The following is a 27,099-nucleotide window of genomic DNA, read 5'->3' as shown; positions in this document are numbered from 1 at the left end:
GTCTGAGCATACCCTTCCACACTCATGGTGGCCAAAATAATTACAAAAAGGGGGTGGTGATGGACAGAGTATCTGAGTAAATCAGAACACTCCTACCCAGTCAACAGATCAGGGCTTGATCCATCACAGTTTTTTAGCTCACTGCACCATCCCAGTTCAGAACCTGGCTATATGCAAATTAGTCTGTCCTTGGCCCAGTGCATCATGGGAACAGGGCAGACCAAACTACCAAGCCAATTCTTCACTGGAAAGGAAACAAGCTTCCGGGGACCGGTTTCTGGCATTACAGCCGTCTTCGGCCCGACTTGCTTGAATCCTGATGGTGCAATGAGCAAGGGACTCATGTCTGAGCATACCCTTCCACACTCATGGTGGCCAAAATAATTACAAAAAGGGGGTGGTGATGGACAGAGTATCTGAGTAAATCAGAACACTCCTACCCATGCAACAGATCAGGGCTTGATCCATCACCGTTTTTTAGCTCACTGCACCATCCCAGTTCAGAACCTGGCTATATGCAAATTAGTCTGTCCCTGGCCCAGTGCATCATGGGAACAGGGCAGACCAAACTACCAAGCCAATTCTTCACTGGAAAGGAAACAAGCTTCCGGGGACCGGTTTCTGGCATTACAGCCGTATTTTGTCCACCCTAAGCGTGGAAGGGTATACTCAGATGTGAGTCCCTTGCTCATTGCACCATCAGGATTCAAGCAAGCCGGGCCGACGACGGCTGAAATGCCAGAAACCGGTCCCCGGAAGCTTGTTTCCTTCCCAGTGTAAGAATTGGCTTGGTAGTTTGGTTTGCCCTGTTCCCATCATGCACTGGGACAGGAACAGACTAATTTGCATATAGCCAGGTTCTGAACTGGGATGGTGCAGTGAGCTAAAAAACGGTGTTGGATCTAGCCCTGATCTCTTGACTGGGTGAGAGTATTCTGCTTACTTCAGAAACTCTGTCCATCACCACCCCTTGTTGTTAAATATTTTGTCCACCCTAAGCGTGGAAGGGTATACTCAGATGTGAGTCCCTTGCTCATTGCACCATCAGGATTCAAGCAAGCCGGGCCGACGACGGCTGAAATGCCAGAAACCGGTCCCCGGAAGCTTGTTTCCTTCCCAGTGTAAGAATTGGCTTGGTAGTTTGGTTTGCCCTGTTGCCATCATGCACTGGGACAGGAACAGACTAATTTGCATATAGCCAGGTTCTGAACTGGGATGGTGCAGTGAGCTAAAAAACGGTGTTGGATCTAGCCCTGATCTCTTGACTGGGTGAGAGTATTCTGCTTACTTCAGAAACTCTGTCCATCACCACACCTTGTTGTTAAATATTTTGTCCACCCTAAGCGTGGAAGGGTATACTCAGATGTGAGTCCCTTGCTCATTGCACCATCAGGATTCAAGCAAGCCGGGCCGACGACGGCTGAAATGCCAGAAACCGGTCCCCGGAAGCTTGTTTCCTTCCCAGTGTAAGAATTGGCTTGGTAGTTTGGTTTGCCCTGTTCCCATCATGCACTGGGACAGGAACAGACTAATTTGCATATAGCCAGGTTCTGAACTGGGATGGTGCAGTGAGCTAAAAAACGGTGTTGGATCTAGCCCTGATCTCTTGACTGGGTGAGAGTATTCTGCTTACTTCAGAAACTCTGTCCATCACCACCCCTTGTTGTTAAATATGAAACTGCTAAAACAGCACTCAAATCTGCTGCTTTTTAAAATAAAGACTGTGTGGAATTCATTTGCTTACTTTTTAACTGTGCCTTTTTGCACACTCGAGTCCGGGTCCAGCTACTTCCGGCTGTTACGCCCGCCAATCACTGAGAAGGGGGTGGAGTCAAGGCTGCCCCCGGCTATTTCGTGCCGGTTGTAGCGCGGGAGCGCAGCGGGCGCACCGGTGGTGCGCCAAAGGCAAGCCCGTCTGTGCCCATCCGGGCCCAGGGGCCAGTCATTATGCACAAAAAGTAATTTACTCTGCTGTGGAACTTAAACAACTACACACAGACAAACTCAAACCTAACCCTCTCGTTCATCACAGTTTGTTGAACATGGGATTATGGCTACAAGAATATCTTACTTTGTAGTGCTTCCAAACTCCTTTGGTTGCATCCCACTAGGCACTCCAATAGTCCTAGACGAAGGATTGATCAAGTCATCTCGCTATTATTACAATGATTACGTTAACTTTTCAATTGTTCTCAATGCAGTTCTTTATTATTTTTCATCGAAATTAGTTTCATTTCAACTCGCTTTTTAAAGCTTTTTAATTATGACATTTCTCATTAGGACTCCAATGCATTTCGGGCTACTCACCCTTCTTCAGGGAGCATCTCTGCAACAAAATCATGGCACACATACTATTCAAGGATTCTTTTCAATTTATCTTGTACCCCTGTCCCCCACAAGTTATCATGTTAAACAGGAATTATATCATTGTCATGCTAACAATTTTTATATTGCTCTTATCCTATGTACCTCGAAGTGCACGCGTGTGTTGAGATGTACTTCTGTGAACATTTAATGGCCTTAAAAAGTGTATATACGTACTCGCAGTGATTGTGACTTGTATAACTGTATCTCGTGTGAATAGTGCAAAGACACAAGTGAATAAACTGAAGTGTTTACTCACAGTGCTTCGCAGGTTGCGCTGTTCCCTATACTGAAATAGAAGAGGACGGTTAGTAAAACGGACATTCCGATCTTAACCATAGTATTTTATGCGCTATGTCAGTAGTTGCTGATATCAGCTTACTTGTATTAGATTTGGGAGTTTTCCGTGCGGCTTTTCTCGGCAGCGTCGGAGCGTCTTCTTTCGCAGAAACGGCGTTTCCGTGTTTGCAAGAAACGTGTACACGATAGGCGATATAAATATAGGACTGAGTTACCAAGGTTCCCTTGAGGCTTGGTGAACATAGTAATAGGTCTAGTTATTATTCGTGGCGGCCATCTTAAGCATAGGCTATGATGCAATGTGAGCATTATGTTAGGACACTAACCATGTTGTCGATTGATAAAATGATTGTTGCAAGCAGTGATATGTACCTGTTTATGTATAAGTATCAAACGGGTGTACCCCTTGGTTTTAAAATTTTAAAATATAAGTACCAGTGAACAGAACATGCGAAATTCACAAACGTCATCAAAACAATTATAAGATGCATATTCTATGCGTTCATTAAGTCTGTATGGCTTACATGAATGTACTTTCATTATCCAGAAATTCTCTCGTCTCAAGAGATATTTGTTATTACCTCTTCCTTCAGTTTTTTGAATTGTCAATTTAAATTACGATATATATTGTGCTGTTCCATGAAGTGGGTTGCTATTGTAGACCTTATGTTCTTGTTTCTTCTGTTAGATTTATGTTCATTAATCCGTGTTTTAATCTTTTGTTCCGTTTTTCCCACGTTTTCTTTTCCACATGGGCATTTTAACATATATATGACATTTGTTGTGTCACATGTGGCTGTAGTACGCAATTTTATATTGTATCCTTTTTATGGGGTGTGATATGTTGGTTCCTTGTATTATATTATTACAATTATTGCAATTCAAGCATGGTCTCATTCCTTTTGCTTTTTGTATACTGGTCTGTTGTTGCTTGAGGATTTCCCCCAAATTTTAGCTTCTGGTATAGGCGAAAAGTGGCAGCTGTGAGAACATGGTTTTAAAATCGGGTTCTAATGTGAACATTGGCCAATGGCGAGTGATTTTTTTTAATATACTACTCAGCGTAAAGAATCTGGATACTACCACCATTCTGGTGTTTTTCGGTTTTACAGTGTTTTTTAGACGATCTATCGAGGAGTTTGAATAGCACCGCTATTTTGCCCGCTCTAAAGTTGATGCTGGATATCCTCTTTGTGCGAATCTCTCTGCCATTTCTTCTATTCTTCCAGTCATTTTCGCTGGATTCGATGCAATCCTTTTGACCCTCAACATTTGAGATGTCGGTAAATGCTCTTTTAGTGATGCTTGATGAAAGCTACTGTAATGTAATGTGTTATTTTTGTCAGTTTTTTTCACAATATATCAGATTCCAATCCTTCGTTGGTCCTGGTGATTTCCACATCCAAGAATGTAATCTGTGTTTCTGATATTTCGGAAGTGAATTGTATGTGTTCGTCTACATTGTTCAATGTGGATAATGCCATCATAAGTTTATTTTGGGTACCTTTCCGTAGAATGAAGATATCGTCTATATATCGCAAGAACAGTTTGTGGTTCCTCTGCCATTGTGGTTGTGATAAAATATGGTCTTCCTCGAATTTCTGCATAAAAAGATTAGCGTATGCCGGTGCAGTACAATTGCCCATGGAAGTTCCCGCTAGTTGGAGGTACCAATCATTTTTCCATTGAAAATAACTCTGGTATAGGGTAAAGTGGATTAATTCCATAAGGAATACTTGCATAGTTAGTTCTAGGTCCGTCTGTGTTAACGCATATTCTAAGGCTTCAATGCCTAGAAGGTGCGGAATCGAGGTGTATAAAGATTTAACATCAGCTGTGCATAGTAGAATCTTCTCTTCTGTACTGACTGCTGTGTTTTGTAGTTTTAATATGAAATCAGTAGTGTCTTTTACATAGGTCTTCATATTCCTCAAGCTTGGTTGTAAATATCTATCCAAGAATTGACCTACAGGCTCGTGTAGGCTTCCTCGTGTAGACCCAATCGGTCTAAATGGTGGATCTCTCAAGTCCTTGTGAATTTTTTGATCCATATACATTACAGGGCTCTTGGGATTCTGTTTGGTTAGAAAGGTCTTTGTTTTTTCTTTGATGACTCCTGTGTCATATGCTTTTTCACTATTTCCTTCAATTGGTTGGCGAACTGTGTAGTGGGATTCTCATCCAATTTCATGTATGTTGTATTGTCTGAAATATGTACAATAACTCGTGTCATAAAGTGATGCATTCATTATTATGAGAGCTCCATCTTTGTCTGCTTTTTGACATCTGATCTCTTCATTGTTTGCTATTTTTCTTAGTGTGTCCAAGTCTTTCTGTGTTATGTTCCTGGTTATCTTTTTGTTGTAGTTTAATTTGGATAAGTCTTGCTTGCTAAGGTTCTCATAAAGAGCCAGGGTTTTGTGACTAGCTGGTGCTTGATATGTACTTTTACTTTTGAAACCCTGTAGTTGATCCTGTTCTTTTGGTGTTTGATCTTGTAGTATGTTTTCAAAAAAAGAGACTTACTTCCAATTCCAGTAGATCCATCTGTGTGGTTGGACAAAATGGTATACCTTTCTGTAATATTTTAAGCTCATGTGGTGTCAATTCATAATCAGAGATGTTTATAACTAGGTTTCCTTGGGTGTCGTCGTCTTCTTGTCTTTTTTTGGCATTGTGGTACTCCTGGAGTTTGGATGATCCTTTTCTTTTTCCCCTCCTGGGTCGCCGTTTTCTTGGTGGCCTTGTTCTACAAAAGCACCCGCTATTGTGGATTGTTGTCCCGAAGCACTCGCTGTTGTAGGTTGTTGTCCATTAGGGGCTGGTATTAGTGTTTTCTTGTGCGTGGTTTGATGTTGTGTTCTGTCAGTTGTATCACTTCTTGAGGAGGTGTCTGTTTGCTGTGTACGGAATATGCTACTTACCAGTATGCATCTGTTCTTGGCATGTAGGGCTGCTGACCTTTATATCCATGCATAGATCGCCGCCTAGTGTTGGGTCCGGATGATTGCACATTGTTGTCCTGGAAGAGTCTTCGAAGTATCACGAGATAGGTGGCTCCTCCCTTGGACTACAGTGCGCATGGGCATCCTCTCCAATCTCAGATTGTTTTTCGCCATTGTGGCAGAGATGGAGTATGATACAGTAAGTGATGACCATGCTTGAGAATGATTATGAGTGCTACAGCTGAGACAGGCACCGGGGAGGAGGGAGGGCGATATAAATGTCAGCAGCCCTACATGCCAAGAACAGATGCATACTGGTAAGTAGCATATTCCGTTCGAGGCATGTGGGCTGCTGAATTTATATCTATGCATAGAATAAATAGTAGTACCCTCCTTAGCGGCGGTTGCCCGTGCCAGCTGCAGCAGTTTGAAAAAGAGTTCTGAGAACAGCCTGACCCACAACAGCTTGCTGTTTGGAGTGTACATCCACGCAGTAGTGTTTGGTGAATGTGTGTATGGTGGTCCATGTGGCTGCTCTACATATATCCTCTAGAGGAATGTTACCTAGGAAAGCCATGGATGCCCCTAACTTGCGTGTGGAATGCGCTCTTGGGGGAATTGTTAATGTGCGTTTAGCCTTTTGATAACAGATCTGGATGCATTTAACAATCCATCTGGCTATACCCGATTTTAAAATTGGGTTGCCTTTGTGCTGTGGAGGGAAGGCAACAAACAGTTGCTTAGTTTTCCTGAAATCTTTAGTTCTGTCTATGTAATACAGGAGAGCCCTCTTAACATCTAGTGTGTGTAGTGCTCTGTCTGCCACTGAATCAGGATTTGGGAAGAATACTGGCAGCTCAATAGTTTGGTTAATGTGGACTGTGACACTACCTTAGGCATACATTTAGGGTTGGTACGCAGCACCACCCTATTAGCATGAATCTGAATGAAAGGCTCCTGAATAGTGAGGGCTTGCAGCTCACTAACCCGTCTTAGCGATGTGATCGCTACCGGAAAAGCCACTTTCCATGTCAGAAATTGTATCTCACAAGAGTGAAGAGGTTCAAATGGTGGACCCATGAGTCTGGTGAGAACTATGTTTAGATTCCAGACAGGCGAAGGCGGGTGTCTTGGAGGAATTACCCTTTTGAGTCCTTCCATAAAAGCTTTAATGGCAGGCACTTTGAAAAGGGAAAGGTGCTATCTGTTTTGAAGATAAGCTGCCATCGCAGCTAAATGTATCCTGATGGATCTATATGCCAGATTGCATCTGTATAGGTGCAATAAATAGCGTATGATGTTTTGCGTTGATGCATCTAGCGGATTTATGTTATTATTGGAACAATAGATGACAAAATGCTTCCATTTTGCCGCATAGCACGCCCTGTTGTAGGCCGCCTAGACTCCTTGATGATGGCCATAAAGTCAGGGGGCAGGTCCAGGTAGCCAAACTCTATAACCTCAGGAGCCATATTGCAAGGCTCAACTGTTGCGGATCTGGGTGCTGAATGTCTCCATGGCTCTGAGTGAGGAGACTGGGTGTGAGTTTCAGTCGCTGGTGGGGCACCACTGAAAGTTCTAGGAACGTGGTGTACCATGCTTGCCTTGCCCACGTTGTAGCAACTAGGATGAGGGTCATGGAGTGCTGCCTTAGTTTGAGCGCTACCAGCGGTATGAGAAGTGCTGGTGGAAAAGCGTACGCAAATCTGTTCGACCAGTTCATCCATATCGCATTGCCCTGAGACTGCGGGTGTGGGAACCTGGCGGCGAAGGTGTGGCATTTTGCGTTTTCTTGTGTGGCGAATAGGTCTATCTCTGGATGATCCCACTGCTGGAAATACGGTTGTAGCACTGAGTGATGTATCTCCCATGTGTCTGCTGAGCAGGTCCGCCATCTGGTTGTCCTTGCCTGGGAGGTGTTCCTTTGAATGGCCCACTTCCACATGCACTGTGCTAGGTGTGACAATTGTGGAGAGTGTGTCCCTCCCTGTTTCTGGATGTTATACATTGCAGTCATGCTGTCCGTCTGGATCAGCACGACTTTGTTGCACAATGCAACTTCAACGCCTTCATTGCCAAGAAGATTGCAGTCAGTTCTAGTAGGTTGATGTGCATCTTTTGCTGCTGTATTGTCCATAGTCCCTGCACTGTAATTGAGGACATGCTCTCCCCAGCCCTGGAGAGATGCGTCCGCAGTCAGCACTATCTGTGGTACAGGCTCTTGGAACGGTCGTCCCCTGCAAAGGTTTTGTGTGTTCCACCAATGCAGAGAGCGGTATGCACGACCGGTCACCAATACAAGGTCTTTCAACTGTCCCTGAGCCTGGTTCCACTGTTGCGCTAAGCACTCCTGAAGCGGACGCAAGGGCAGCCTCGCGTGTGGGACTATAAAGATACAGGAGGCCATCATGCCTATTAGTTGCATGAACACTTGCGCTGGGAGTGAGTGCTGGGGCCTGAATTTTTGAATGAGCACCTGCATGCTGTTGACTCTCGCTGAGTTTGGCCGTGCCGTTGGTGTTTATTTCTGCGCCTAAGTACTGTTGGACAGGTGCGGGTAGTAGATGGGATTTTTGGTAATTTAGGGAAAATCCTAGACTGTGTAGGAGGTGAATTGTGCGGGACATGTGACTGGTACATTGCTGGGCCGACTTTGCTTGGACAAGCCAGTCGTCCAGATATGGATAGACATGGATGTGTTGTCTCCGAAGGTGTGCAGCTACTGTCACTAAGCAGTTGGTAAACACTCTGGGGGCCGTAGTGACCCGAAAGGCAGGACTTTGAACTGGTAATGCTGGTTGTTGATGGTGAACCTGAGATATTTCCTGTGACTGGGGTGAACGGGAATGTGGAAATATGCATCCTTCAGTCTAGTGTCGCTAGGAAATCTCCCTGACTGAGCAATGGTAGAACTTGCTGCAAAGTGAGCATGTGAAAGTGTTCTGACATGATGTATGCGTTCAAGGGTCTGAGGTCTAGAATGGGCCTGAGAGACCCCTCCTTTTTTGGGATTAAGAAGTACAGTGAGTACACCCCTGTACCCTGTTCTAAAGGCACGAGTTCTATGGCCCCTTTTTGCAGCATGGATATGACTTCTTGCTGCAATAAGTGCATGTGCTCTGCGGACATAGGACGGTGCCTTGGGGGTATGTTGGGTGGTGTGGAGGTTAGTTCTAGACAATAACCGTGTTGTATAAGTTGTCTCACCCACCTGTCCGTGGTAATGCCTTCCCAGACTGGCAGGAACTTCTGAAGTCTTCCCCCGACCGGTGTTATATGGTCTGGGGGCAGTGACAAGACGTCACTGTTTATTAGTGGCGGAGGATCTGGCATTGTTATTTCCTCGTCCTCTGCCTTTGGTGCTGTTCCCACGGTATCCACCTCTATTGTTTTTGTTATAGGTGGTTTGTGTGCCTCCTTTACTGTATTGGGTTTGTTGCGACGTTTGTCCTCTAGACGCTCCCCTATTACCGGAGCGACGAAAGGAACCGCCCCTGAACTGCTGTGACTGTAGAGCTCCCATGGATTTGGCAGTTTGTGTCTTTTTAAATTTTTTCTAGGGTGGTGTCTACCTCAGGACCAAATAGAAAGTCAGGGTTAGCTGGCTGATAAGAGTTGTTTGGATCTCTGACTTGAAACCAGAGATGCGGAGCCAGGCATGCCTCCTGAGCATTACACTAGTGTTGATGGCCCTAGCCGCTGTGTCAGCTGCATCTAACGCACATTTAATAGATGTGTTTGAGATTAACTTCCCCTCTTGTATGAGCATTTCTGCCCCCTCCTTATAAGCATCAGGCAGGTGTTGCAGTAGCTGCTCTAACGTGTCATAGTGAGCCCTATCATATCTTACTAATAGGGCCTGTGTATTTGAGATTCTCCAAATATTAGCCGCTTGAGCTGCCACACGTTTGCCAGAAGCTTCCAAGATTTTGGATTCTTTGTCCGGAGGAGGAGCATCACCACTTGTTTGAGAGTTCGCTCTCTTACGAGCATTAGCCACCACCAAGGAGTCCAACGGGAGCTGGCCCTTGATATACGTAGGGTCTACAGGTGCAGGACGGTACTTCCTCTCAATCCTGGGGTTTATCACCCTTGCCTTTGTTGGCTCTTTAAAAATGTCACCAGCATGTTTGAGCACACCTTTGAGCATAGGCAATGTTTTTACAGATCTTTCTGAGGTTGAGAAGGTATCAAACAGAAAGTCTTCCTCCACTGGGTCAGCGTGCATGTCCACATCATGGTTAAGGGCTGCCCTCTCAATCAATGCGTTAAACGCAGCAGTATCCTCAGTAGGCGATGTTTTGACTGCATAGGACTGAGTGTCAGGGGTGGTGTGTGGTTCATCAGGGTCCACAGGGTCAGTCCATGGTTGGGACTCCTCCTGGCTTGTGTCAATGGGATAATTAAACTCGTCCTCATTGTACTCTACCTCCACATACTCAGTGGCTGGTGTGGGAGAATAGGTATAGTCTTGTCCATAGGATTGTATGGGTTCAAAAAGAGTAGGTGAGGTGGCAGAGTCTCTCTTTCTCTTGAGTGGTATCTTGTAGGACTCTATAGGATGCTCAGGGATGATTTTCCTTTTATAAATGGTGAGTTGTCCTGAATCGGAGTCGATTAATAGTTTCGACTGGTTATCATAGGACGGTGCCTGGAACAGAACGTCCTGCATGGGCTGAGCATTTGCGGCTACCGATGACGACTTGGATGCGTCGGTGCCCTTTGGGAGCTGGACCGTTTTAGGTCGTGCTGTTGGGGGCAGTCCGTATTTTATTGGCGCCGTAAGCATGGGCGACGGACTGACCTGCTTCGAGGTAGGCGTCTTTTTCGATCCGACCGACTTCGACTGTTCAGCCTGTTGCTTGTGGCTATGCGTCGACTTGAGCTGTTGGTGCGCAGCAGGTACGCCCTTTTGCTTCGACTCCCTCTGTTCTTGTGGGCCGAGTTTAGTTTTTGACTCGAAGGCCTTCACCAGTAGTGGCTTTAGAGGCTTCGGATTGAGGCTTTTTTGGCTCTCGCGTCCTTTGGAAGAGTCGCCATCTTTGGACCCTGACGTCGACGTGAGCGTGACGTGCTTAACAGTAGACACGGGCTTCGGCGCCCCGATCTTCGGGTCGACACCCCCTTGCGACTCCGAGGGGTCGAACACACGTTTTGACTTGGAGAGTTCCGAAGTCATCGAGCCGATTTCTGTTTTCACCAGTTTCGGTTTCGATTTAGTGTCTTTAGGTTTTGGTTTCGATTTTTCCACTGATTGTGGCTGATCGACCGATGGCTCTTTGGAAATGTTCTTAGCCTGGCCCGGAAGCGGGGCTATAGAACGTGGATGAAGATCTTGGCTAAGGCCTTCCGGCGATGGCTCGACCTGAGCCGTGGAAGTGTGTGTACTGGTCCCCACTACTGCGGTTGGGCCCTGCTCATCGCCTGAGTCGTCATCGACGGCTCCGATGGGTTGTGCGTCGTCTACTACCTCGACGATGTTTTAATCAATGACGTAGAATTCTTCTTCGTCCTCATCGTAGTTGGATTCTCGCCCCGACGCGGGATCCGACCGTCGATCAGGATCCTCCTCTTCTACACGCTCTTCGTCGTCAGCTCCGAAGATGTTTTCTGGATCGGGCGCGGACTCCCGCACCGACTGTCGTGCAGCGCGTCGAAGGCGAACAGTTTTGTATGATCTGAATCGAGAACAGGCCATGCAGCTGGCCTCGTCGTGGTCCGGTGAGAGACATTTATTGCACACCGGGTGCACATCGATGTGAGGGTATTTTGAGTTGCAAACGGGGCATAGTTTGAACGGGTTCCGTTCCATCGTCGGTGGGGCCTTTGGTATCGAAAGGCAAGCGGCCTTCGACGTCTGTCTCGAAGAACTGGAACAATATACAAGGCACCGAACGAAAGACAATACCGACGCCCCGAAGGCCTTTTGGCCCTGAGAAAAGTTTTCATCTATAATCCGAACGCGAGTTAAGAAAGTACATCCGAACCCAATGGCGGAAAAAAACAATCTGAGCATGGAGAGGATGCCCATGCGCACTGTAGTCCAAGGGAGGAGCCACCTATCTCGTGATACTTCGAAGACTCTTCCAGGACAACAATGTGCAATCATCCGGACCCAACACTAGGCGGCGATCTATGCATAGATATAAATTCAGCAGCCCACATGCCTCGAACATGGTCGGTTACGACGACGTTGGGCATAAACTTCTGCCCACGTATAAACTTCTCCGAATTTAGTCCAATGTGTCCTTATGGAATTTTCTAATTTTTCTCTTGTTTATTTCTTGTGAGTGTCTTGATATTTGTTTATGTCTTCTAATGTTTTTGTCCAATCTTCATCTGACATCATATTGTGAGTTCATTAGTTACTTCCACTATCTCTTTTGATAGATCGTCAAGGATGTTCGACAATTCCTCTATAATCAAAAGGATTAGATCAAGAGAGAACTTGTTTAAAATTGCATACAAGCGTTCTTGGAATTTTTGCATAATGATGGTTTGAGTGCTATCCTTAATCCACGGGGTATGCGTTGCGCTCGGTGATATTTTATTAAGGTGCTTGCATGCAGCCTCTGGTTTATTTCTCTATTTGATAGATATAGTAATTGTTTAATGTTCTGTTACTTGGTACGATTTGTTGTTGATTGTGTGGTTCCCTCGTGTACGAGTGCATAGGTTCTAGATACTTCTTTATTTGAAAATGCAAAGGTTTCAGCTCTTAAGTCTGTTGTCTTTGTGATCTCTTCATATGCCATATTTTAATATTTGTTTGGTTTGGGTGTGCTGCTTGCTGTCGGACGGATTGTCTTGTAACTAATCTTTTGTATAGCCTGCGCACAACCGCTAGTGGTTCTGGGTCTTTATAACTGTTTTATCGAATTTTGGGTCTTGTTTTGTGGGTGCTCCCGGGGTGGCGTCTTCCGTCCTAGTAGGACGTCTTCTTAGGACGGAAGACGCCACCACAGGAGCACCCACAAAACAAACAAGACCCAAAATTCGTTAAAACAGTTATAAAGACCCAGAACCACTAGCAGTTAAGCGCAGGCTGTACAAAAGATTAGTTAAAGAATATCTTACCCTGAACTGGTTGACCCCCCCTCGTAGTATAGGCCCTCTCCAAACCCATGTAGGAATTGGAACTCGGAGACTTTGTCATCTTTCTGAATACCTGCTCTATGGTTAAACATAATTTAGATATTTTTATGTTACTTAAGTTTGTGCAGCCGGATATCCTTCTGCTCACAGAAACCTGTTTGTCCCAGAACTCTTCACCAGACATCCTTGCAGCCTTACCCTCGGACTACTATATCCTCCAAGCTAACCGTCCGCTGGGGAAAGTTGGGGGTGGTGTAGCTGCAATCATACGCCAGGATTGGAAATTCACTACCTTAATGTCGCTTGATCTACCACTAGTAGATGGCCTGGTAGTAAAATTAGAATCCGAGGTCGCCCCTCTAATCTGCGCTTTCTTCTACAGGCCCCCCACAGTATGCCTCTCTTCCCCCACTCATTGGGTGAGCAGGTCGCTCATTTAGTAACTAACCATGGAAAAATTCTGCTGATCGATGACTTCAATTATTGGGCCAACGAAACATCTGAGTTACTCACACGGCTCAACCTTACACAACAAGTACACTCTGCCACACAGTTCAAAGGGCACACTCTAGACCATGTTTGGACAGCCAACCTGACCAGATCTACCATGTCAATCATACCTTGTACTTGGTCAGATCATCATTTGATTAAATTCACTATCGAGGATAGTCCCATGCCCAAAATCTCTACTTCTGGAGGGGGATTACGAAGAAATTGGAATAAAATTGATAAACCTCTATTCCTCAAAACAGTTGCCTGCTCTGTTCCATCACCAAACCCCTCTATAAGTTTGGCTGATGGACACTGAACCACATGGCTTATAACAGCCAGTGACAAGTTCTCTCCCCTTAGGTAGATACATTCCGCCCGCCGAGACACAATTATCTAGCTGAAGACAAAAGGATCTACTTGCACACTATGAATGCATATAAAAAGTGCATTATGACTGCCAAAGCGGCTTATTTTTGCTTCAAAATTCCGACTGCAACAAACCGATCCAAGGAGATCTTTTCTATTGTGAACGAACTGTCCAATCCCGAAAGACTTTCAATTAAACCTACCCCTTCTCAACACTCTGCAACGCTCTGAACTCTTTTTTTTATAGACAAGATTATTTAAATTAAGGCCAGTATCCCCGCCTGTCTTAATTCGGAAAATAGCTCCAGTACACACAAAAACCTCTGCATCTTCACGCAATTTCCTACTAGCAGCAATCAAACTTTTGCCAATCTCTTATCTAAAGTCAAATCTGGCTCCCCTAGGGACCGTTGTCCTCCTACCATTTTAAAAGAAATATTTACTGCCTTTCCTGGCCCGGCTCTAAACCTTCTGAATGAATCACTGTCCCATGGCTTTGTGCCTTCAACTTTCAAGGAGGCAATTGTTGTCCCTCTCCTGAAAAAAACAGGCTCAGACCCCCAGATCCTGACGAATTACCGCCCTATTCACATACTTAGCGAAGGTTTTAGAAGCCTATGTAACCAGATGCCTTTCTGGGTTTCTAGAGGAGTCTGAATATCTCGATCCTCACCAAGCTGGCTTTCGCCCAGCACATTCGACTGAGGCAGTGATATTGACAGTGTTAGACACTCTCCGTGGTGATGCCGACAAGGGCTCCCCGCAGGCTCTTGTCCTGCTTGATCTCTCCGCGGCCTTTGACACGGTCGACCATGGTTTATTGGCCGACCGTGTGAGAAGCTGGGATTCAGGGACTCGCATTGGGTTGGATTAGTTCCTTCCTGGAAAACCGTTCAAGCAGTTTGCACCACTGAGTTCACTGCTCCCAGGATTAGGATCTCATGCGGAGTCCCACAAGGTTCCTCACTTTCTCACCTGCCGTTTAATCTTTACCTCCTTCCCCTCATCCAGGCCCTGAAGGAACGTCAAGTCTACGGGTTCAACTACGCTGATGGTTTCCAACTTATATTTCCCATCAACAACTCTCCTGACTCGGTCCATGCTTTTCTGTCCACTATGCTGTTCATTAGTGAATGGATGAACAGCAACCTTCTAAAACTTAACCCGGATAAGACGGAGCTGGTTCTAACAGGAGGCATTCATAAAAATCCCTGGGGGCCCCATTTTTGGCCCAAGGAACCGGGTTAATCTCCCTCTCCTAGTTCGGCCAAGAGCCTGGGGGTAACAATTAACCAGGATCTCACTATGAAGTCCCAAATCGGCTCAGTAATTTCCACTTGTTTTTTCCATCTGAGGAAAATAAAGATCCGAAGACTACTTACCCAGGAAGCTCTGATTCGGGTGACTCTTGCCAAGGTTATGTCACATATTGATTATGCCAATTCGTTGTATTTTGGCATCCCTTTATACCTATTAAAACGCTTGCAGCTGGTACAGAAGCAAGCAGTGAGCCTGATTTCTAATCAACCCAGGAACAGCCATATTACTCAGATTCTGAGGAAACTACACTGGCTCCCGATTACTCAGCGCTGCGCCTTCAAGTATTACTGCCTCATTTTTAAATCTCTTCATGGAAGAAGTCCCAAATTTTTGAACAGCCTGATTATAAGACATGAACCCAGAAGCAACCTGCGCTCGGCCCATAAGCAATTCCGGTCTACTCTCTCATTTAAACTGAAGCGTGTAGTTGGTGCGATGTTTGCTATCCTGGCCCCCAAACTTTGGAACTCTCTTCCTTTTGAAATCCGCTTTTGCACCGACCTATCAGGTTTCAGAAAACTTCTCAAACCATGGCTGTATCGACATGCTTAAGAGTAATTCCTTAGGGCACAGGTATCTATCAGGCTAGCGCCATGAAACCAACCTGGTGTACGCACGCTATATAAATTTCTCTTAACATAAGATAATATGTACAATGTGTAGAGTAGGATGCTGCATGGGGAGGAGTAGCAGTCGGGTGTAGAATTTGGAACTGAATGGATTGCTATTGTGCTCGTAGTGAATGGCTAATGGTGTACCACACAACCAGTTAGAAGCACAAGCATAGTCGTGGTATTTCTATCCCTGATGTGAGTGAAGAGCCCTGTGTGTGCAGCAGTGATCTTATCCAGCAAGTTTGGTTTGAGCTTCTGCAAGATGTATATGCATCTTTGAAAGCAATTGTTTCCAGTTTCCTAAAGTGTCTTTTCAAACGTACGTTTTATTTTCTTGGGTTGAGTGGGAGTATGATTCTGAATCCCATGTGCTTTAGGGAGCAACCACAAAGCATGGCAATATGGCCTCCTGTGCCAGGATACAAAAGTAGCCTGGATGCTCTGGTGCTCATTCACAGTCCAGTGAACACTGATCCTGCTGCAACAAGTAGAACAGGCCTTTATGAAAAAACCTGTGTAGCATCTCACCCCAGCTTATAAGCTTGACTACTGTGTTGAGTACTCTGTGCAGTCTACAGAGATCTTGCTAGTTCACGAAGCCTAAACAATTCTATGGCTAACCTCTTTGCAGCATCTCTCTTCGGTCAATACCTTGGTGCTTTGTTGTGCAATCCGTCTAGTTTACCCAGACCCCATGGCTAGGAGCAGGCTGACCTACTCCATATTAAACATTTGGAAAGCCTCTTACCCCTGTCTGGCAGCCTCTGGTTTGCTGAAGCCATTTAAGTGGACATCACTGTTGGAGAACGATCCCGACGACGACCACTTTGGAAAAACATAAGAAATAAATGTAGATGTGCTGAAAGTTGAGGTGGGAAAAACATCCATTTCTATCTATGCAATATTTATTTCTTGTTACACTAACTGACAGATAGAAAAGCACATTCACCATGGACAAATTTTCATTAAAAAAACAAAAACTATAAAAATTTAAAACAAATCACATGGGTAAAATTGTTACAAAATGCTGAGAGCATTAATGATCTGTCCACCTACTTAAAAAATTAAGAACTGTTCAAACATGTGGCCAAGTGATGCTATAGATTTGCTCTGCTAAATCTTACTGATGAACGACTGTAAAATGTGTAAACTGCACAGCCATGCTCTGTAAACCCAACCTGTTTATAAAGAGTGTCATTTACAAAGTAACTTAGTAGGACAGGTCTTAGACATGGGTGCTTGCGGCTCGAGGCCGACTTTCTTTCCTAATACATTGTGTGTGTAAATCAGTCAACCTTCAACAACATGGTACAATTAAAATCTATCAGATGTGGACAGCTGCACATAGGAAATCCAAGTTGTAACTGTTTCTATGTTGCAGTGTTGGATGGCGGTGATTTAACCCTTTAAGAAACAACAAAAGGTCCAAATCATATATATTTTAAAGGAAGTAAATAACAGGTTTGCAAACAAGGCTGTATTGCACTGGATCAAATTACAACATTAAATCATGTCTAGGTACCTTTTGCCATGCTTGGCAGGCGTTCACCAACAGTGCACCATGAAATCTGCATGGCCCGTTCGGTTACCATGAACTAACTAGATTCCTAAAGTCAAGACTAGAATCCGTCTGTCTCACAAAGGTGCATGGCTAAATTCATAGAAAAATCTCAAAATGTTTTGGATGCAAAACATTTGAACAAACTTCAACCAAAGTTTAGGGGAGAACGCAAGTTGACAGCTTTGAAAAAGAAGCTGAAACAGCATTTAACTGAAACCTAAATATTAGGCTCTGAAGCCTTTCCTTGCTGTGCATATGCTAGTCTGAATGTAGATTTATTGTAGCTGTTTTGGGGTTTGCATTGCATAAGCTATGTGTACTGTAGTTTGAATGATTTCTGCTGCTGTACTTCTACTTTTAGGGGTCTTTTGAATCTGCTTAATTCGGTCTGTAAATAATATGCACCTCTTAACTGCTATTAATATTGTGCCCTGAAAGCAACCCGGCATTGTTTGTCCATAAATTGTAATTAAACTTCCAACTCTCCAATGGTTGGCATATGGCAGCTAGTGCGGATCCCAGAGCTACCAGAAAGAATTGTAAGATGTGAGCATCAGGTGTTCCTTCTGATCTCAAATGCCTCACAGAAAGCCATACGAATTGCCTTCTCAGCTTCCAGTGACCGCATATCCTTTTTAGCCAGGTCAATTCTTGCCTGCCACAGCAGGTGTAAATTAGTGCGGAAACTGTACCTTGAAAAGCACTGATCCCGGCCTGTGATCTGTGGCCAGCGTGCAGCCTGTTAGCTAGAATGCTTTCCAGGAACTTCACATCTGTTTACAAACTGCTCAGTATCACAGAGGAAAGGATCTCTGTCCAGCTTGCGAATAAAGGATATTTGAGCACTGTTGTATTCCAACAGGAGAGATCACCAGCCTTCTGCACCTTTAAAGACTGCAACAATGAGAAATGAGGTCTCGGAGCGTGTTCCTTGCAGGATTGTCATCTTTAACCCCTTCACTGTGGCGGCTATTCCGCCGCAGTGAAGGGGGAGGGGGGGGGCCGCGCGGCGCTCCCGTGCTCGTGACGGAACCGCTCTGTCACGAGCCTTGGGTGAGCTGTGCTTGTGACGGAACGGTTCCGTCACGGCCCTGCCCGCCCAATAGAATGCTCAGCCCAGGCGCGGAATTCGCGCCGCGCAGGCGCGGCGAGCGGGCCGTGACAGAACCGTTCCGTCACAAGCACAGCACACCCGAGGCTTGTGACGGAACGGTTCCGTCACAAGCATGCAAGGGGTTAATGACTTCAGACAACTCCTTTGTTATGATATGTACCTCAAGTGTCACTGGCCTTCTAAAAGTTTTGAGACATTGAGGAATTTCACAAATAGGTCTGGAGTCCAAGCTGTTGCCATGGTCTGAGTGGTGAACCAGTTGCAAAGGCTGCAAAAACGTATGTCGTTTCGAAGTGGTGTATTTGAAACAGCCTTGTGAGACATAAGTTGAAGGGACTGCAGACAATGCTTTTCTCCATTTTAATTGGAAATCCAGCAGGCTTTCTGCTCTGTGTGTTCTGTGAAGTATCTTGGCTGCTCAAAGAACCGAAGGTACTGTCCTGAAAGGGGGGGTCGCAAAGGGTATGGGGGGAGGTTAACATGTTCAACCTGGCCACAACGCAAGCACTCATCCACAGTTTACAACAAAGTTTGGTTATTATCAGGGGTTAAGATGTCCAGATAGAGGAGTAGAAATCCTAAAGGTAGCAGACGAAATAGCAAAGTTAGTCATACAAGCAAGAAGATTATTTGATGAGTCTGCACTGTGCCGGACATAATGCCTCCATTTTATAACAGAGAGAACGTCTAACTTATGCCCTCACAATGCACTGCTTATGACCTCACATATTACATCACTCATGACATGGTCAGTGACATCACTGATGACACCATCCAGTGAGTGTAAGTATTTTATAAGAGTTCATGATTGCTAAACGTATATACCAACACTAGTACAAAACTCAAAAGTAGTATACTAGGTGTACTACTAAGTGATACTACTTTTAATATAACTCATGTGAGTGGCTGTGCACCTGTATGTATCCTTGTTGTGCATATCGGTGTGAGAGTGGCCGTATGGGTGTATACGTGGTTGTGTGAATGAGTGAGATGCTGTGTGACTGGCTGTACTGGTGAGTGAGTGGGTGTGTCAGTGGATGTATGGGTGGGTGAGTGACGGTGTACAAGACTATCAGTGGGTATGTGGGTGTGTAGTAACTGTACGGGTGAATGAGTAAGTGACTGGGTGTGCTAGTATGATTGAGTGAGTGGCTGTTTGAATGGGTGTTTCATTATGTGACTGCGTGTGAGTGACATTATTGGACTGTGTGTGAATGGCTGTATGGGTGAGTACAGGAATGTGAGTGCTTGTATGGATATGTGATTGGGTATCTAAGTGGTTGTGTGAGTCAGTGCATGAGGGCGTCTATAGGTGAGAGGCTGTGTTGAGAGGCTGTTTGGGTGAGCGAGTGGGTGTGTGACTTAAGTAAATAAGTGGATGTGTAAGTAGCTGTATTTGTGAGTGTGGTTATGTGGCTGGCTGTATGGGTGAATAACTAGCTGTATGGGTGATTAACTGGTTGTATGAGTGGTTGTATGGGTGAGTGAATGGTTGTGTAAGTGGGTGTACGAGTGAGGGAGTGGGTGTGTGAATGGCTCTCTGGAGGACTCAGTGGTTGTGTGAGTAGTGGTATGAGTCTGAATGGGTATATCGGTGGTTGTACGTGTATGCGAGTGGGCGTACAAGAGGTTTTATGGGGGTGTGAGTAGGTGTGTGAGTAGTTCTGTGGATGATGTCATCAGTAATGTCACTGACCATGTCATGAGTGATGTAATATGTTAACTCATAAGCAGTGCTTTGCCGGGGCGTAAGTTATAGCTATCTCTGACAACTACAACTGCTGAAATTCTCTGGTTTCGTACAAGTGAAATCTGACCATAACTAGAACGTCCCTGTAACCTTAGTTTTTTTCAGTGAACCTCTAAGGTTTTTTTTATTCTATTTGCCAACTATAACCTTTGGGTTTTTCAGTGAATTATTAAGGTTTTCTAAATTCTATTTGCAAACTATAACATCCCTGTAACCTTTGTTTTTTTCAGTGAATTTCTAAGGTATTTTTAAAAGCTAATTCCCAACTATATCCTCCCTGTAACCTTTTTTTTGTGAATTTCATTGGTTTTTTCACTAGTAATCGCTTTTGCAGAGTGGTGGAGAAAGGGGGCTGGGCATCAGACTAGCTCTCAGGAATCGTGCTGTGTAGGACTTTCAGGAGGTACTAGGAGGGCTTCTTGGCCCCTAAGGTCCCTCAGGAGTAAAGTGGACTTCATCCCCCAAACAGTAACAAACAAACAGAGCCGTGTTTAAAGGGTGGTGGAGAAATGGAGCGTGCCTCCAAAGACCTCTTAGTAATCCAGCTGTGTAGGACTTACTGCAGGTAACAGGAGGGGTAGTTGGCCCTCAAGGACGTCCTTAGGGGCCAACTACCCCTCCTGTTACCTGCAGTAAGTCCAACACAGCAGGATTGCTCAGAGGTTGTCGGACACCACGCCCCCTTTTTCCACCACTGTGCAAACGCTCCTGGAGCACTACAAGTTGGGGAATTAAGTCCCCTTGGCTCCAGAGGATCCTTGGGGGCCAACTACCCCTCCTGCCAACTCCAGTAAGTCCCACACACTGGGTTTGCTGAGAGATGTTCTGTGGCCACGCCCCCTTTCTCTACCACTCTGCAAATAATCCTCCAACTAGTAGTGTGCCAGGAGGTGCAAGTCCCCTTGGCTTTTGAAGGTCCTTAGGGTCCAACTACCCCTCCTGCCACCTCCAGTAACACACATAGCTGGATTGCTGTGAGGTTGTCAGAGGTCATGCCCCCTTTCTCCACAACTCTGCATACACGCCTCCTGACACACTACTGGTTGGGGAAAGTAGTCCACTTTAGTCCTGAGGTCCTCAGGAGTAAAGTGGAATTCATTCTCCAACCAGAAGCGCACCAGGAGGTGCTTTTGCAGAGTGGTGGTGAAAGGGGGCGTAGCCTTCAAGCCTTCTCAGCAATCCCACTCTCTCGGACTTACTGGAGGTAACAAAAGGGCTTGCTAGCCTACAAAGATCCTCAGCATTCAAGGGGATGTCATTCCCCAACCACCATTGCACCAGGAGGCACGTTTACAGAGTGGTGGTGAAGGGGGCGTGGCATCTGGCAACTTGCCAGAGTTTCTTTTTTATGAAACTTTTTTTTTAGGGAAGGGGGTTGCATAGCCCTTGTTCCTCTGTCGATTTCGGCCCAGGGGACCCCATCCCCCAGGGCCAGGCCTTTTCCTTTGTAAACATTTTTTGTGAGGGGAACAAAGTAAGGGGGGTGCCACGTGGCACCCTGCCCCCCTCTTTCCCTGGGCCAATTTCGTCCCCGGGTCCTCATCCCGTGGGGCCAGAATTGATCTATTTTTTTTTATATAAAGGGGAAGGGGCTGTGTGCCCGACCTGCCCAGGCCTATATAGGCCCTGGGGACCCCAACCCCATGGGCCAGGCCTTAATTTTTTTTTTTTATGGGGATGGGGGGCCAGCGTTACCGCTCTCCCCGGATCGACAGGCCGCTTTCTCCACCATTCTGCAAACGTGCCTCTCTGCACACTGCAGGTGGGGGTATGACGTTCCCTTGCCTCCTGAGGGCCTCAAGACTAAAGTGGACTTCTTTCCCCAATGATCAGCGCATTTGGAGGAGCGTTTGCAGAGTGGTGGAGAAAGGGGGTGTACCCTGTGACTACCTCAGCAATCCAGCTGTGTGGGCCTTACTGGAGGTTACAGGAGGGCTAGTTGGTCCCCAAGGACCCTCAAGAGCCAAGGCAATGTCATCCCTCAAATAGTAGGGCACCAGATGGCACCTTTGCAGAAAGGAGGAGAAAGACTGTGGCCACAGAAAACCTCTCAGCAAACCCATTAAGTGGGACTTGCTGGAGGTAAAAGGAGGGGTAGTTGGCCCCCAAGGACCTTCAATAGCCAAGGGGTCTTCATCCCCCCACTAGTAGTGCATCCGGAGGTGTGTTTGCCGAGTGGTGGAGAAAGGGACCATGGCCTATCCGCTCTTAGCAACCCTGCTGTATGGGACTTACTGAAGTTACAGGAGGGGGTAGTTGGCCCCCAAGAACATCCTTGGGGGCAAACTACCCCTCCTGTTACCTCCAGTAAGCCCCACACAGCAGGATTGCTGAGAAGTTAATGATAATAATAACTCTCCCCTGCCTTCATACATGATAATCTGGGGTACTGGGCGGTTACCTACGACACAGCGAATAATTTGATTAGCAAACATTGTAAACTCTTCCCCCTGTGATTAGACTCAACACAGGAGCATTTGAGGTACTGGGATGTTACCTACGCTCCATTGAAGAACTTGATTTGCAGACTAGGAAAACTCTATCCCTGGAATTAGACTCTTTAACGTAAGGGCTTCTACAATAATTCACTTTAGGTTCTCTTCTGTGAATACTACTTGACCACCTGAGAACGTATATCAAGAGCTCGACGCAACACCACAAATCTCGCAGTGTCAAGCAATCACTACTCCAAGATGGGTCAACCTCAAATCAAGGCCATAGATACATGCGTCTCGGAATCTGGAACCAACTCCCTCAAAATACATTACCCACTGAATCGCTCTGAGAATGCAGCAAAACAGTTCAAACACAGACTCTTAAAAGCCAACCTGGAAACACTAATCGCAGACTCATATTTTTGCCTAAAGAAAGGAGCAATAAAATCAGATCTGATCTTCTCACGTTGCACAGCAAGGTAGAGAAATGCGAAACACACAGTCCTACAGGTATCTAAATCCACCAAAGTACCACATGGTCTCAAACTATATTTCCCCCTTCCAAACATTCAAGGCAGAAGTGGAAATATCAATCTATAAAAATTGCATCTTACTGGTAAAAGCATCGGACCCTAACCTTGAAATCTTTAATCAATAGTTTTCCAAACTAAGACCACATACGAGAGCCATCTCATCCCAGAGTATGTCCCAGGATGCACAGTCCAATCAACCTCCTCTCAGAATTGAGAACTCTCCAGAACAAGATCCAAACTGTACGGTAATGGTTAGTTACACACCTCAAATCTCTATGAATTCATAACAACTAAACCTGCTCGTCAACACTAACGTCCAATACCCTAAACCAGCTGTCGTCAATAGTCTTCACCACCACCGCATGAGGAATGGCAACAATTCTACAATAACGACAAAAACGTTTAAAGATCCTAGTCAAACTCCAGTGGCTCACATTCCATTTGTACCAGATGACAACAAACAATGGGGAAGAATTGTGAGTCAAAACAAGTATAATATATACAATAGGAACATTGAACTTCACTCCTATAGAGCAAAGACGTGCACAAACCCCCAAATGAATTTGACCACTGGGACACGACAACATATCGATGTCTGCAACAAGTCCATCACTCGCACACTTAACATAGGGTATCAGATGTCTCGAAGAAGCGAACTCTCCTTATTTGATGACACAAAACCCTACAACGAGCACAGCAATCCATTGAAAGGCGCTTAAAGTCACGTATGATACAACTATTATTGCCTCACCATTGAATGGATTGGATCTGGCAGAGCAGATTTCATCCCAGCCATGCTGATCACAACTAAAGAGAGCAGGGCTGCGCAGCAGAAAAGGTCACCACTCCAATTTCGCCTTTTTAATCTGTCAGTGACGTCTCTTCTGTTGCAATCATGTCTTTGAAAAGGTGGAGATGTGTGAACACATTTCTTGCATCTTCTAGACTCAGAAAATAATGTAATGTATCGCCTGTGGTTTAGTCTCAATGTTAAGCACTCAAAGCTCCTATTAAACAATAATTAGAACTTGAAAATGTTGAGAGCTCCCCCAAAGATAATGGAGGTGCTCAGGTTCAACAATGGATGGTTCAGAACTTCTGCTCCAGCATTCCAATGTGTCTTCTTGTTTCTCCCTATTTAATTTCCAACATTTTACCCCCAATAGGTAGAATGCTCTCATGGATTTATAGCCCTTCTGCCTCAATTTATACCAGTTATTAAAGAGCCATCTTCCCTGTTGCAGGCCCTTAACTGCAATTTCAAACTACGACTCAGGTTCGAAGCCTTTAACAACTGTTATTGCCCTCGGCAGGACACCATACATTACTGTTATTGCAAAAGAAGCAATCTTACAAGCAAGATCACTTTGGAAAATGATTTCAGTGCTTTCCCGGTAACTTTATGAAACATGCAATACCCTTCTTCCTGTAGTTATCATAAATATGAAGAGTGAACTAATTCCCTGTGTGAAGAAGTGTGTTGCATCCTGCTCTTCCTCTTTCCTTGTCCTTTCCTAGTGTCTTGTACTCTGCTGCTCAGCCAGTCTCTGTGAGGTCATCCACTGTTCTAGATGTGTATGTAGAAGTGTACTATCGGTGGGGCCTTTACTAGAACTTACCATCTATATTACATGCTGTACCTGTCCACTTCGTAATTTAATCAATAAATCTACCCCTTGGACACAGCAAAAAAATAAAAAAATAAATAAATAAACATACGGTAAGTTGATCACCAATTCCAGACAGCACAAGTTAAAAAGATCACTCACCAAGACCAAGCAATAGAGATGAACAACAGACAGAGGTAAACGTTACAAAATCCACGCAATACGGTTCGCTCAGCTGACACAATCTGGCCTCCTACTGGAACATCCAGCTGAACAAGCTTGAAAACAAAATTGAAACCCTATTTAATGGAGTAAACATAGCATATTCGTTCATCAAGGAAACCTTACCATCTTGCCAGGAGATTAAGACACTCATTCACGACACATTATCCCCTATAGCTAACAACCTCTCACTTTCAACATTTAGCTAAGGCACCCAACCTTGGCCAACCATTTTCTGGCCCAAGAGAGCACAGAACCATCTAGCCATGAATGACATTGAAACCTTGCTTTTAGTCTACAACAACCCCTCACCTCCTTTCAATACACAAATTTTCAACATACACACCATGGATTTCAAGGAAAGGCGAAAGCCACGGGAAAAAAGAACTCAAACCATGAGAACCTAATTAAAATCACTCGTCCCTCTCAAATCCGACCACCAAATGCATGTTACTAAACTGCAGATCTGCGATCAAACATGCCAGACATTGCAGAAACTATACTTCACTTTGAATTGGATATTTTTTTCCCCCGACGGAAACATGGCTATATCAATGGGGTCCGCACCCATGCTTGACTTACTGGTTCCTTTAAACTACACCATCGAACACCTCGACAGACGACATCAACCAGGAGGCGTAATCGCAATCATTCACGAGTACTCCCTTTAAGTCAAACCCTTCCCTGAGACAGTCTCACATCCAGTGAGTTCATGGGTGCAGAAATCTACACGGCAGAGACATTTCTAGCCAAAGTACACCTATTTTATCACCCTCAAGGAGACAACCAGCTGTTCATTGAACAGATAATGGAAACAATCACAATACATTCCATGCTACACCCCAATGCGATTTTTCTAGGTGACTTTAACCTTCACTGGAAGGACTAGGAAGATACACAGGTTGCTACCCTTAAGCAATTCCTCAATCTTCAAAACTTGACCCAACTTGCACAAGCCCTACACAACAAAGGATCAACACTCAACCTAATCATATCCATAGAAGGGGCACTGTCAATAGACTCAATAACACCCATCGACATTTTTATTCCATCTAATTACACACTCACAGGCCACCAAAGGGCAAGTAACCAAACAAAAATACTGGGTCAGAGACCCCAAAAACAAGGATAAGGCGGCCCTGACAGAATTGTGCAAAATACATCTCACCCCTCCAGCAACAAACAATGTGTTCGGATTAACCGAACACTACAACCAAACAGAATCAAATGTAATGGAGACAGCAGCCCCTCAGACTCAAGAAACAATGAATCAAACCCTCCCAACCTTGGTAAAATCAAAGCTTGAATGAGGAAAAGAGAATCCTTAGACAAAACAGCTACAGAAAACGCATCTGGGAAGCCAAAGCATCGCACTACAGAACCCAACTAGATGATGCAAGGAATCGCCCAAGACGACTGTTTGAAAATGTCAGCCAACAAATGTAGGCAAACAATGTGACCAAGCCCAGCTATAACACAGTGGAAAAATGTGATGCTTTCTCTTCATTTTTCAATGAAAAGATCTTTGAAATCGAAAAAGAAATTGCAACAGACAAGCATAGCTCACAAGACAATATGGCCAATGATCGCCATCTCATCGATGGCTCTACATGCCAGGCGGTGGAGCCAATGACGAACCACCCTTCCAAGTCCAAAAATCAAGCTACCTGGAGCAAGTTCAAAACACTAACAGAGGAAGAGGTCCACAAGGGCTTACTATCCATGAAACCAACTTCATATTTCAGTGACCCCATCTCCTCCACAACACTAAAGGAACTAAGTCGCCTCTTCTCACCTATACTAACGAAGATTGTAAACTCATCGCTAAAACAAGGCAGTATCCCAGAATGCCATAAGACTGGACAAGTGACACCCCTCTTGAAAAAAGTGGGTACTGATACTAAAATCCTGAGAAACGTTCGCCCGGTGTCAAATATTCCCTTTCTAGCAAAATTGCTGGAAAAGTGTGTGCACAACCAACTGAGCCAGCACATTGACCAATTCAACCTTCTCAACAAATTTCAATCGGGATTCAGAACATGACACAGCACTGAATCAGCCATTGTGCACATAACGGACGACACCCTTAAGATACTAGACAACTCCTGCTTACTCATCCTCCTAGACCTCTCATTTGCATTTGATACGGTAAAATCACACTATCCTACTAAAAGTACTAAAACACAGAACGGGGCTGTCTGGGAAAGTGTTTTCTTGGTTCGCTTTCTTCCTGCAGAATCGCTCACAACACAAACTAGGCAACTCATTCTACGAAGCCTCACCAGTGAGGTGCGGAGTCCCCAAAGGGTCAACCATTTCACCCACACTCTTTCACCTATATATGGAACCACTAACTGAAATTCTCAATCCATTGAACATTG

At 45.1% G+C, this 27,099-nt stretch overlaps 1 protein-coding gene across 2 annotated transcripts in view; it reads right to left on the bottom strand.

Moving 5' to 3' along the window:
- The window catches only part of TTLL4 (tubulin tyrosine ligase like 4), a 411,567-nt gene that overhangs the window by 4,775 nt on the left and 379,693 nt on the right, over nt 1-27,099 (bottom strand). For both annotated transcript variants that reach the window (XM_078679201.1, XM_078679202.1), the window contains one exon: nt 16,245-16,321. In XM_078679201.1, the coding sequence (XP_078535327.1) occupies nt 16,245-16,321 (77 nt within the window). The remainder of the gene's footprint in view (nt 1-16,244; nt 16,322-27,099) is intronic.

This window comes from Lissotriton helveticus, chromosome 3_1 (genome assembly GCF_964261635.1).
Source record: "Lissotriton helveticus chromosome 3_1, aLisHel1.1, whole genome shotgun sequence".
Classification (NCBI taxonomy): Eukaryota; Metazoa; Chordata; class Amphibia; order Caudata; family Salamandridae; genus Lissotriton; species Lissotriton helveticus.
The sequence above is the reverse complement of the archived record's forward strand: the minus strand, read 5'-3'. Positions and strand labels throughout refer to the sequence as shown.